The sequence below is a fragment of the Rhinatrema bivittatum genome, unplaced genomic scaffold (genome assembly GCF_901001135.1).
Source record: "Rhinatrema bivittatum unplaced genomic scaffold, aRhiBiv1.1, whole genome shotgun sequence".
In the NCBI taxonomy this organism is placed as follows: Eukaryota; Metazoa; Chordata; class Amphibia; order Gymnophiona; family Rhinatrematidae; genus Rhinatrema; species Rhinatrema bivittatum.
In genome coordinates, this window is record NW_021820348.1 from 1 (window position 1) to 13,545 (window position 13,545).

Below are 13,545 nucleotides of genomic sequence, written 5' to 3' on the forward strand. Positions count from 1 at the left end.
CTATCCAGTACCTTCCCTCTCCCCCTCACTATCTATCCTGTACCTTCCCTCCCCCCTCACTATCTATCCAGTACCTTCCCATCTCCTCCTAACTGCCCTATATTTTCCCTCTCCCCTCACTATATATCCAGTACCTTCCCTCCCCATCTCTATCTATCCAGTGTCTTCCCATCTCCTCCTAACTGCCCTATATTTTCCCTCTCCCCTCACTATATATCCAGTACCTTCCCTCCCCATCACTATCTATCCAGTACCTTCCCATCTCCTCCTAACTGCCCTATATTTTCCCTCTCTCACTCACTATATATCCAGTACCTTCCCTCCCCCTCACTATCTATCCAATGCCTTCCCCCTCTCCTTTCTAACTGCCCTGTACCTTCCCTCCCCCCTCACTATCTATCCAGTACCTTCCCTCCCCATCACTATCTATCCAGTGTCTTCCCATCTCCTCCTAACTGCCCTATATTTTCCCTCTCTCACTCACTATATATCCAGTATCTTCCCTCCCCATCACTATCTATCCAGTACCTTCCCCTCTCCTCCTAACTGCCCTATATTTTCCCTCTCTCACTCACTATCTATCCAGTATCTTCCCTCCCCATCTCTATCTATCCAGTACCTTCCCATCTCCTCCTAACTGCCCTATATTTTCCCTCTCTCACTCACTATCTATCCAGTACCTTCCCTCCCCATCACTATCTATCCAGTACCTTCCCCTCTTCTCCTAACTGCCCTATATTTTCCCTCTCTCACTCACTATATATCCAGTATCTTCCCTCCCCATCACTATCTATCCAGTGTCTTCCCATCTCCTCCTAACTGCCCTATATTTTCCCTCTCTCACTCACTATATATCCAGTGAAGAGGCTACAAGAGTCGATAGCGAGGGTTCCGGCGCCTCGCTAAACGACCCTCCTGCAGTCGATCTCCTGCCGGCGCCATTTTCCGTACGGAAAATGGCGCCGGCCATACGCGTATGGCCTCCTGACCCCCACGAGACTTGCCAAAAGTCCAGCGGGGGTCCGGAAGGACCTCCTGCCGTCCAATCTTTTTCGTCTATGGCCGCCGCCATTTTTCGGCGCCATTTTGGAAAATGGCGCCGGCCGAAGACGACAAGATGCAGGAGCAGGAGCCCGTTCCGGACCGCTGCCGTTCCGGACCGCCGCTGGACCCGCAGGTTATTTAAGTTATTTGGGGGGGGGTTCGGGAGGGTGGGGGATTTAATTTAAAGGGTCGGGGGTGGGTTTTAGGGGGTTGGTTTTAGTGTGCCGGCTCACGATTCTAACGATTTATAACGATAAATCGTTAGAATCTGTATTGTATTGTGTTCCATAACGGTTTAAGACGATATTAAAATTATCGGACGATAATTTTAATCGTCCTAAAACGATTCACATCCCTACTCACTACATATCCAGTACCTTCCCTCCCCATCACTATCTATCCAGTACCTTCCCATCTCCTCCTAACTGCCCTATGTTTTCCCTCTCCCCTCACTATATATCCAGTACCTTCCCTCCCCATCACTCTCTATCCAGTACCTTCCCATCTCCTCCTAACTGCTCTATATTTTCCCTCTCCCCTCACTATATATCCAGTACCTTCCCTCCCCCTCACTATCTATCCAGTACCTTCCCCTTCTCCTCCTAACTGCCCTGTACGTCTCTCTCCCCTCACTATCTATCCAGTACCTTCCACTCCTCCCCCCTCAGTAGCTGCATTGTGTCTTCCCCCTATCAATTCAATGCCTTCCCCCTCTCCTCCTTTGTAATTGCCCTGTACTTCCCTGTCTCTCACTGCTCTGTGCTTCATCTTCCTCGTTATTATTTATTTCTGTCATGCTTTTTCTAACCTGAGATTAGAGGATGGAAATGAGGAAATGAGTGCATGGGGGTAACTTGCTTGGGGGGCGGTTACTACCTTTAACCAATAAGTCTGATACTTTTACATGAAACTGTAAGATTGCTCTCTGTTTCAACTGGAAGAGGTAACGGGAATTGGACTCAGTAATAAAAAACAGCTCTGACTTTGACGGTGTGGGAAACAGATAAGTATGGGGGTGACCAGTACAGTGTGGCAGATACTAACATAATATTGCTGGGCAGACTGGATGGACCAATTGGTCCTTTTCTGCTGTCATTTCTTTCTTTCTATGGCAAGGAAATGCGTAATTGAGATGTGTGGTAGGAGATAGTGCAGCTGACCTTGAATGTTTTGTCTGGTATTAAAGAGTGAATTTGACAATTCAGAGAGAGAAAGAGGGGGCCAGAGCTGGAGAGTACATGGAGACAAGGGGCAGAGCTGGAGAGTACACGGAGAGAGGGGGGCGTTGCTGGAGAGTACATGGAGAGAGGGGGCGTTGCTGGAGAGTACATGGAGAGAGGGGGCATTGATAGAGAGTACAGGGAGAGAAGGGGGTGTTGCTGGAGAGTACATGGAGAGAGGGGGCGTTGCTGGAGAGTACATGGAGAAAAGGGGCAGAGCTGGAGAGTACATGGAGAGAGGGGGCATAGCTGGAGAGTACATGGAGAGAGGGGAGTTGCTGGAGAGTACATGGAGAGAAGGGCATTGCTGGAGAGTACATGGAGAGAGGGGGCATAGAAGGAGAGTACATGGAGAGAGGGGAGTTGCTGGAGAGTACATGGAGAGAAGGGCATTGCTGGAGAGTACATGGAGAGAAGGGACGTTGCTGGAAAGTGCATGGAGAGAAGGGGTGTTGCTGGAGAGTACATGGAGAGAAGGGGCGTTGCTGGAGAGTACATGGAGAGAGGGGGCGTTGCTGGAGAGTACATGGAGAGAGGGGGCAGAGCTGGAGAGTACATGGAGAGAAGGGGCGTTGCTGGAGAGTACATGGAGAGAGGGGGCAGAGCTGGAGAGTACATGGAGAGAAGGGGCTTTGCTGGAGAGTACATGGAGAGAGGGGGTGTTGCTGGAGAGTACATGGAGAGAGGGGCGTTGCTGGAGAGTACATGGAGAGAGGGGGCAGAGCTGGAGAGTACATGGAGAGAGGGGCGTTGCTGGAGAGTACATGGAGAGAGGGGGCAGAGCTGGAGAGTACATGGAGAGAAGGGGCTTTGCTGGAGAGTACATGGAGAGAGGGGGCAGAGCTGGAGAGTACATGGAGAGAAGGGGCTTTGCTGGAGAGTACATGGAGAGAGGGGGCATAGCTGGAGAGTACATGGAGAGAGGGGGCAGAGCTGGAGAGTACATGGAGAGAAGGGGCTTTGCTGGAGAGTACATGGAGAGAAGGGGCTTTGCTGGAGAGTACATGGAGAGAGGGGGCGTTGCTGGAGAGTACATGGAGAGAGGGGGCAGAGCTGGAGAGTACATGGAGAGAGGGGGCATTGCTGGAGAGTACATGGAGAGAGGGGGCATTGCTGGAGAGTACATAGAGAGAGGGGCTGTTGATAGAGAGTACATGGAGAGAGGGGGCATTGCTGGAGAGTACATGGAGAGAGGGGACATTGCTGGAGAGTACATGGAGAGAGGGGGCAGAGCTGGAGAGTACATGGAGGGAAGGGGCGTTGCTGGAGAGTACATGGAGAGAGGGGGCAGAGCTGGAGAGTACATGGAGAGAAGGGGCTTTGCTGGAGAGTACATGGAGAGAGGGGGCAGAGCTGGAGAGTACATGGAGAGAAGGGGCTTTGCTGGAGAGTACATGGAGAGAGGGGGCATAGCTGGAGAGTACATGGAGAGAAGGGGCTTTGCTGGAGAGTACATGGAGAGAGGGGGCATTGCTGGAGAGTACATAGAGAGAGGGGCTGTTGATAGAGAGTACATGGAGAGAGGGGGCATTGCTGGAGAGTACATGGAGAGAGGGGACATTGCTGGAGAGTACATGGAGAGAGGGGGCAGAGCTGGAGAGTACATGGAGGGAAGGGGCGTTGCTGGAGAGTACATGGAGAGAGGGGGCATTGCTGGAGAGTACATGCAGAGAGAAAGGAATGGAGCTGGAAGTTGGGCTGGGGTGGGTGGAACTCAGTTTGCATCCTGGCGATGCAGGCATAGGGCAACATTGCTCTTTATGATGGATTACGGTTACAGCTACAATGCAGTAATTAGATACAGGGAGTTGTTCAAAAGAAAAAAGCCAGATGATGTTACTGGTCAGAACAGAATTCTGCTTCATAGAGCCAAGTTTTCACCCTCTCTTTCCTCGTCTCCTGACTCCTCTCCCTCCTACCTCTCACCTTCCCTTTCTGTTTCCTCTCTCTCCTCCTGCTCCCTTTGCTCACGGCTTCTTCCCTTCCCTTGTAGACGTTCCCTGTGAGGATCCTCAGAAGGAGCTGCCAGCTGGTGACTCGGGGAGCCTTTTCACGTACCTCTTCCAGCCTTCAGCACACCTGCTCAGTCGCGTGGTGACATCCGCTCAGCTCTGGTTCTACACCGGCCCTGCGGTGCCATCCAGCATGCAGAACCTGTCTGTGACTCCCGCCGAAGTGCTGGTCCTGTCAGAGAACGGACACATTAACATGGAGGCCACTGCGGTCCACACCTCAGACAACTGGACACACTTTCACTTTTCACAGCCTTTCCTTCCTTACATCTCCCAGAAGCTTTTTGTGCTGCTGGTGCGCTGCCCGACCTGTCCATGTGTCTCAGAGCCTGATAAAATGCCCTTTATCCTGTCTGTCACAAACCCACGAAGCACAGAGCGATCCAGACGCTCTTCGGTGCCCTGGTCCCCGGCGGCACTGAATCTGCTGCAGAGACCCTCAGAAGATACGCTGAACCACAGCCACTGCCACCGAGGCTCCATCAACATCTCCTTCCAGGAGCTGGGCTGGGAGAAGTGGATTGTCCATCCCAGCTCGTTTGTTTTTCACTACTGCCACGGCACCTGCTCAGACACCGAGAGCCTGACCCACAGGCTGGGCTTCCATCTGTGCTGTGCCGCCCTCCCTGGCACCATGAGGGCTCTGCGGGTCCGCACCACCTCTGATGGAGGATACTCCTTCAAATATGAAACAGTCCCAAACATAATCACAGAGGATTGCGCCTGTATGTGAGACAGCAGGGGGGGCCTTGCCCCCTGCCCCCATTCACACTACCTATGTCAGATCTCAAAGGGTCTTATTCTCAATTTTCCTCTGAGATTACTCTGCCTGCATGTGACATCCCTGCTTCCGAGTGAACGCCATTCACTTCCACATTCTGTCTTCTACCTCAACCGGTTTCTCATCCAGCCCATCGCCTCAAATCCCACCCTTAGGCTGCTCACTTTATTAATGAGCTTCCTATGCAAGTTAGTATCAAAAGCTTTGCTGAAATCCAAATAAACCACACTCAGCACATGCCCTTCATCTAATTCTCTGCTCACCCAATCAAAGAAATTATCAAAGTCTCAATGCATCGATGAGTAGGGGAACTGAATAACGTTTTCAGAAGGGGGAAGTCTATTCCAGTGGGTTGGACTTCATCTTATCCAGGGTGCAACCAGGCTGCTGGCCATAACAATTAAAAAAAAACAGAGCAGCTTCAAACTAGATCATGGGTAAAGCTGATGGCCACCCACAAAACAAAGCTTTAAAAAGGGAAATTAGATTATCCTGATAATAAGGATGTGGGAAAAAGAATGGGCCCGATATTCAAAGCCCGTTCAGCACTATTTAACCTGATAAGCGGGACTTGTGCAGCTAAGTAGTGGTCGTTCAATAGGGTTAATGATAGTGGAGCCGCTTGTTAATAGGACTCATATTGCAGTTCAGTTTTACAATCACTGGAGGGAAAATGCTAAATAAAACTAGTGCAGTAATATATAAACTTTAAAAAGGTGATAAGATGAGGAAACTAGATAGAAGGAAACTAAAGGAAGCAGTTACAAGGGTTAAAAGACTGCATGAGGAAGCCCAGATAAAATGCATTCCACAAATGAAAAAAGATTGAAAGAAGGAAAAGTGTTGTCTATAATGGCTAAATGGTGCTATGAAAGAGGCAATTAAAGCCAAAAGAATGGAAAACGGGGCCTGATGAGGAAAGTAGAAGGTGCATAAGGACTAGCAAATGAGGTGTAAAGCAGTAATAAAGGGCAAGAGGGAGTTTGAGGAAAGACTTTCCAAAGAGGCAGAAGCTAACAATAAAAACATTTTCATGTACCTTAGAAACAAAAAAACCCCACAAGGGAATCAGTCTGACCAACAGATGATGAGGACAAGAAGGGGGCACTGAGGGAGGGAGGGTAAGGCCATAGCAGGAAAACTGAATGAATTCTTTGCTTCGATCTTTGCTATGGAGGATGTTGGGGAGATGTCCACAGCAGAACTTTCTTTGTCGGTGATGATTCAGATGAATCACAATAAGTCAGTGTGAACCTTGAAGAGATGCTGGAGCATATTTACAAACTAAGTAGTCATAAATCATATCCTCTCCTTCACCAGATTGTGACCTTGAATAAGACTGTCCCTTGCTTCAGATACAACTTAGATTGCAAACTAACTTGGAAAGTGACCTACTAACTGAAGCTGAATTATCTGCAGAGTAACACAACACTGTATATATATCTAATTGTCAAGGGCATACCACATTAATACAAAAGGAAATAAATCAAGCATCCATGGTGTAGCAAATAAAGTATTCTTAACAAAAAAATAACATGTGTGACTGTGCATTTTTATCCCCTTTATTCCCCTCCATCCTTCCCTCCCTCCTCCCTTACCCACCCCTCCTCCAAACCAAACACATTTGCAGTTCTACACAACCACAATCTCCCTCATACAACCACATATAACTGCAGACCCCACTCCCCAGCCTTCCTCACACAAGTATTCATATGCACTGCACTAAAGTTCCCAAATCATAACATCTTTTATCATCCGCTTACCGGTCATGAATCATTCTCTACAATTGTACAGAGGGATGGTTCTATAATAAGGTAGGGTGATTGTAGATGCAGCAGTCCTGCTGCAGCCACCTCACTTAGAGGAGGAATATGATCTACATGCAGGTGCTAGAGGTATGGCAGGTCATGATAAAGCCCATCCCTTCATGGCTGAAGAAGACCCAGAAGCCTGATGGGGCTATGGCGGAGCCCATCACACCGTGGCCTGAGAAGACTCAGAGGCCTGGTGGGGCCTCGAAGAAAAGGCCCAGAAGAGAAGGGAGGCCCTGAGAATGTGTTTGTGTGTGTGTGTGTGTGTGTGAGTGAGAAAGAATGTGTTTCTGAAATCCTATGCATGAGAAAATATATGTGTAAGGGTGAGAGAGCTAGTGTGTGTGTGTAAGCATGAATATGTGAAAGAGAAAGAATATGTGTATGAAAGCATGTATGTGAGAGAGAGAGAAAAAAAGGGTCTATGAGAGCCTGTGTGTGTGTGTGTGAAAGAGAGAAAGGGTTTGTGCTTGAGAGCCTGGCTGTGTGAGAGGGAGAATGAAAGAGAGGGGGTGTGTATCAGAAGAAGTGAGCATGTGTGTGTGAGAAAGAAAGAGTAGGTGTGTGAGAGAGCATGTTCCTGTGATTTGAGCATGTATATATATGTGAAAGAAAGCATGTTTCTGTGACAATGCATATGTGTGTGTGTGTGAGAGAGAGAGAAAGAGAGGAGAAAGTCTAAGAGCAATAAGCCCCCTTCCCTCCCCCTGTTAATCCACAACAATGTTCGGCCATCTGGAAATTAAAAGTTCCCAAGTATGGAGTGCAGATAAATTTTTTAATCCTTTATTAGTATAGCCAGTTTTGCAGACTCATGTATATTCGGACAGCGGTGCTCTCTGAAGCCAAATCCCCAGTGGGCCTCTTTTGGAAATAATTATTTTAATTGAAATCCCTAGTAGGCAGTGACATTAAATCCATAATGTCAGGGAAAGGTAGATGTGGTCGAGTGATTGGGACTGGCATAGGAGGCACTTCAAAAGGCAATGCCAGTCCCCCATTAAAGTTAAAAAGGGACCTGTTCCAATCTAAAATCTCTGGAGAGGCAGGCAGTTCCATCCAGAAAAAAACGAAATTTAAAGATAATGCATCGCCACCACCTGTTTATGACCCTGTAGTTTTGGAGGTGAGGGAAGGGGAGGCTGGGTCATGCCAGACAGAATGGCGATACCCAATAGCAGCAGTGCGACAGCAGACTCAACTTAGCATTGACAATGTAGCTCAGCCCTTTTTGCTTCTGATACCGATGAAGAATCATCTTATGTGGGATTCTCATCATCAGAAATGGAAGAAGTAATAGCTGACAAAGATTTAGGAGGATTAGTTAGTCCTGTCTTAGCCTCCACTTCAATGCTGCAGGGGAGAGATGAAACTGATGATGATGAGGAGAAAGAGCAGTCAGTGCAGGCACAGAATGTGACTGATGCCCCTGGCATTGCTTCTCAGGGTGCACCCACTACTTCAGCTCCAGTGCCAGCATCCACCCCGAAGGCTATAGAGAAGGGATCACGAAATAAATCTGCGATCTGGAGCCACTTTAAAGTGATGGAGGACCCGCGTTTTGCTCAGAGTAATTACTGTGGCAGGGCTATTAGCAGAGGCAAGCAAATGGGACATCTATCTAATTTTGGCATGACACATCATATGAAGAGGCAACACCCAACAACAGTACTGCTATCTGGGGATGGTGGCAGTACCAGTCAGGAAATCCCTTTTTCCAGGCAAAGTGGTTGAAAAGGAGCAGAGTCACCCCATGCCCTCAGCCACTTCTAGCAGTCAGGTGGCAGGCCAGCAGCCCACTGCCATGTGGCAGAAGCGACAACCCATTATGGAGGACATGGGGTGATGTGCGGTAATGCTATCTGGGGTAGAAGGCAGGCAGCCTCAAAAGTTGTAACCTGGAGCATTAGAGAAATGATTGCCCTTGATGACCAGCCTTGCAGTTAGTGAAGAATGTGGGTTTCAAGCGTTTTCTGAAGGTCGTAGTTCCAAATTACAAAGTCCCCACCAGAACCACATTTAGCAGAAAGGTCATCCCCAGCCTGTACAACCAGTTTCACAGTCACATCCAAGCGCTGCTAGCTAAGGCAGAGGGAAGAGTGCATTTCACCTGCGATATCTGGACCGCCACGAATGCTGCACACTCTTACCTCTCTCTGACAGCACACTGGTGGGTCATAGCTGAGGCAGGGGTAGCCAGCAGCTCTATTACTGAAGAAGTATCAGGGTGGAAGTGGGCTTTACTGCACACCCACCTGACGGACCAGGCCCATACCGCAGCCAATATTCTAGCATGCATCAGACAGATGCTGGAGGGCTGGCAACTACACCGGCGAGACAGGAATCCTCAGGCAGGGTTCTTTGTCACAGACAATGGTGCAAACATGGTTAAGGCAATAAACGACGGGCACTTTAAGAACATCTGATGTTTTGCACACACTCTGCACCTGGTAGTGAAGTCAGCTCTGGGGTTGGATTCCAATGACAAAGAGAATGAATACCTGCATAGGTTAATACAGAAGAGCAGGAACATAGCAGCACACTTCCACAGAAGTGTGAAGGCGGGGCAGGTTCTCTGACAAAAGCAGACAGATTTGGAGATGCCTCACAAACGTCTCATTCAAGACATTGCCACGTGGTGGAATTCCACCTTTATGATGCTGGAGAGGTTACTGGAGCTGCAGACACCCCTTCATGAACTTTCTGGTTCAATGGACATAGGTGTGCAGAATCCCCTAATGCACCATGATTGGTTAGTCATGAGTCAGCTGGTAAAAACCCTGCAGGCCTTCAAGAATGCCACAGAGGAGCTGAGTTCCAGAAGTGCCACCTTGGCTGACATCATCCCTATAGTTAATTTTCTGGAGGAAAATTTGGAGGGCTTTAAACAGGAAGATGGAATGACAGCTGAGGTGCTGCATTGTCTGGACATTTTGCAACAGCCGGTGGAAGAGAGATTAAGGCCTTTAACAGACGACCACACATACATGTTCACCACAGTCTGTGATCCCCGTGTGAAAGGGAAACTTGCCCTACAGTCCAATTGTCTCTCATTTGTGAAGGAATTGCCGTTAGCAAAAGTCCGTGATCAGGAGCGCTATAGGAAGAAACAGATTAGGCATGAAGCAGAGGAGGAAACAGCGGCGGGCACTTCAGAGAGTTGTGCTAGCCCAAGCATGAGCAGCACTCTGTCAGCAACAGCTAGTACTAGTACTACCTCCTCCTCCACTTCAGTATGCCAAAGGCATATTGCCCATAATGAATTATCTATTCTGCTATGGGCTAGAGAGAAAGCAGCTGGTATGAGTGACTCTCAGCCCACCCAAGCAAAGGGGACACCAGCACAACTGTCAGTGACATAGTATCTCTCAGAGCCCACAGAGGACATGCAGACATATCTGCTGGCATATTGGACACACAAGTCCACTGTCTGGCCACACCTAGCCAAAGTGGCTCAGCAATATCTGTCATGTCCACCAACCAGTGTGCCCAGTGAATGTGTATTTTCAATGACCGGGGATATCATGAGCCCTCACCGCTCAAGGCTGACACCAGAGTTGATGGAAATGCTAGTGTTTTTGAAAATAAACCTACCTTTGCTTGGGTTTCCAAATTTTCCCTGTGAATGGCAAGATGAATAAAAGCAATTGAAAGCCTTGCAGCTGCTCCAACTGCTTTCTATGCTCTAGATAATATCAGCGCATGTACCTGACATGAAACGCTGTGCCTGTCTGTCCACTTCTAGGCCGTATGTCCCTACGAGGGCCGGACCTCAAATGCTGTGCCTGTCCATCCACTGTCCAGGCCGTATGTCCCTACAAGGGCCTGACTTCAAACGCTGTGCCTGTCTGAGTTTAGTTCTAGTATTTCTAATTTCTGTTTCATGTATTTGTGCATCGCTTCTTTCCAGAATATTCTTTTCCTGTTTTGCAACATTTGGAATGTAAGAACATAAAAAGCTGACTTCAGATGTTTGGAACTTGCATAGTTCATATGCTCAATAGTTTTCCTGACCTTCATAATATGGGCCATGTTCCCGAAATCTTTCTTAAGTGTCAACAATAATGTTTCTAGTACTATAGAAAACTGGTGGTAGTTGCACTCTAGTTCATCCTCTGTGTTCCCATAGTTTAGAGAGGCACTGTGTAAACTACAAAGTCAACATGGGTTGATACTGTCATCAGCTGAAGTGCATAAATACAGTTAATAGCTTCTGGGTATTCACAAATAATCTCCAGATAAGTTCTTGCTTCACAAATGGCAGTCTCTATTGCTCTAAAAGCATCCTCTGTTGAATTATCTTTCAGAAATGAAAAAGATGCCATTTTCTTCTGGCAGTGAACCAGTTCAAGAAGAAGTAACAGATCAAACCACAACATACTTGCACAAAGGAAATCCTCTAATGCAGTGCCTGTCCATCCAGGCCTTATGTCCCTACAAGGGCTTGACTCCTATCCTCTAATGCTGTGCCTGTATGTCCAGGCCTTACATCCCTACAAGAGCTTGACCTCTATTCTCGAATGCTGTGCCTGCCCACCCAAGCCTTATGTCCCTAAAAGGGCTTGACCTCTATCCTTGATTGCTGTGCCTGTCTATCCAGGCCTTATGTCCCTAAAAGGGCTTGACCTCTAATGCTGTGCCTGTCCATCCAGGCTTTACGTCTCTACAAGGGCTTGACCTCTAATGCTGTGCCTGTCCATCTAGGCCTTATGTCCCTAAAAGGGCTTGACCTCTGATGCTATGCCTGTCCATCCAGGCTTTACGTCTCTATAAGGGTTTGACCTCTAATGCTGTGCCTGTCACGGAGAACCTAGAAGATGTGGTAGACCTGATTGACAAACTGAAGAGTATTAAATCACCTGGACCAGATGGTATACACCCCAGAGCTCTGAAGGAACTAAAAAATGAAATTTCAGACCTATTAGTAAAAATGTGTAACCTATCATTAAAATCATCCATTGTACCTGAAGACTGGAGGATAGCAAATGTAACCCCAATATTTAAAAAGGGCTCCAGGGGTGATCTGGGAAACTACAGACCGGTTAGTCTGACTTCAGTGCCAGGAAAAATAGTGGAAAGTGTTCTAAACATCAAAATCACAGAACATATAGAAAGACATGGTTTAATGGAACAAAGTCAGCATGGCTTTACCCATCTTCTAGGTTCACCGTGATTTGATTCAGTCCATCTGACTCATTATCCATGAAAACCTTCTCCAGTACAGGTACCTCCCCAACATACTCTAAACACCGAAGCAAAGAAATCATCTAATCTCTCCGCGATGGCCTTATCCTCTCTAAGTGCCCCTTTAACCCCTCGATCATCTAACGGTCCAACTGACTCCCTCACAGGCTTTCTGCTTCGGATATATTTTTAAAAGTTTTTACTGTGAGCTTTTGCCTCTGCGGCCAACTTCTTTTCAAATTCTCTCTTAGCCTGTCTTATTAATGTCTTACATTTAACTTGCCAACATTTATGCATTATCCTATGTCTGTGTCAGAGCTTGAGTGTATGTCTGTGTCAGAGCTTGTGTTCATATGTCTCTGTCAGAGCTTGTGTTCATATGTCTGTTTCAGAGCTTGAGTGTGTGTCTGTGTCAGAGCTTGAATGTGTGTCAGAGCTTGTGTTCATATGTCTGTGTCAGAGCTTGAGTGTGTGTCTGTGTCAGAGCTTGTGTTCATATTTCTGTGTCAGAGCTTGAGTGTATCTGTGTCAGAGCTTGAGTGTATGACTGTGTCAGAGCTTGTGTTCATATGTCTGTGTCAGAGCTTGAGTGTGTGTCTGTGTCAGAGCTTGAGTGTATATCTGTGTCAGAGCTTGTGTTCATATGTCTGTGTCAGAGCTTGAGTGTGTGTCTGTGTCAGAGCTTGAGTGTATCTGTGTCAGAGCTTGTGTTCATATGTCTGTGTCAGAGCTTGAGTGTATGTCTGTGTCAGAGCTTGAGTGTATATCTGTGTCAGAACTTGGGTTCATATGTCTGTGTCAGAGCTTGAGTGTGTGTCTGTGTCAGAGCTTGAGTGTGTGTCTGTGTCAGAGCTTGAGTGTATTTGTGTCAGTGCTTGAGTGTGTGTCTGTGTCAGAGTTTGTGTTCATATGTCTGTGTCAGAGCTTGAGTGTGTGTGTCAGAGCTTGTGTTCATATGTCTGTTTCAGAGCTTGAGTGTGTGTCTGTGTCAGAGCTTGAATGTGTGTCAGAGCTTGTGTTCATATGTCTGTGTCAGAGCTTGAGTGTGTGTCTGTGTCAGAGCTTGTGTTCATATGTCTGTGTCAGAAATTCTGTGTGTATCTGTATCAGAGCTTGTGTTCATATGTCTGTGTCAGAGATTCTGTGTGTATCTGTCAGAGCTTGTGTTCATATGTCTATGTGAGAGCTTCAGTGTGTGTCTGTGTCAGAGCTTCAGTGTGTATCTGTGTCAGAGCTTGGGTTCATATGTCTGTGTCAGAACTTCAGTGTATCTGTGTCAGAGCTTGAGTGTGTGTCTGTGTCAGAGTTTGTGTTCATATTTCTGTGTCAGAGCTTGAGTGTGTGTGTCAGAGCTTGTGTTCATATGTCTGTGTCAGAGCTTGAGTGTGTGTCTGTGTCAGAGCTTGTGTTCATATGTCTGTGTCAGAGCTTGAATGTGTGTCTGTGTCAGAGTTTGTGTTCATATGTCTGTGTCAGAGCTTGAGTGTATGTCT

The 13,545-nt window shown here is 47.4% G+C and overlaps 1 protein-coding gene across 1 annotated transcript; it reads left to right on the top strand.

The window, feature by feature from the left end:
• Positions 1–4,255: 4,255 nt before the first annotated feature.
• INHA (inhibin subunit alpha) lies at positions 4,256–6,588 on the top strand (the record flags this gene model as incomplete). The annotated part of the gene is given in 1 exon segment (XM_029585984.1): positions 4,256–6,588. A coding segment is annotated over 1 exon segment (754 nt), but the record flags the coding sequence as incomplete, so codon positions are not given.
• Between the last annotated feature and the right edge of the window lie 6,957 nt (positions 6,589–13,545).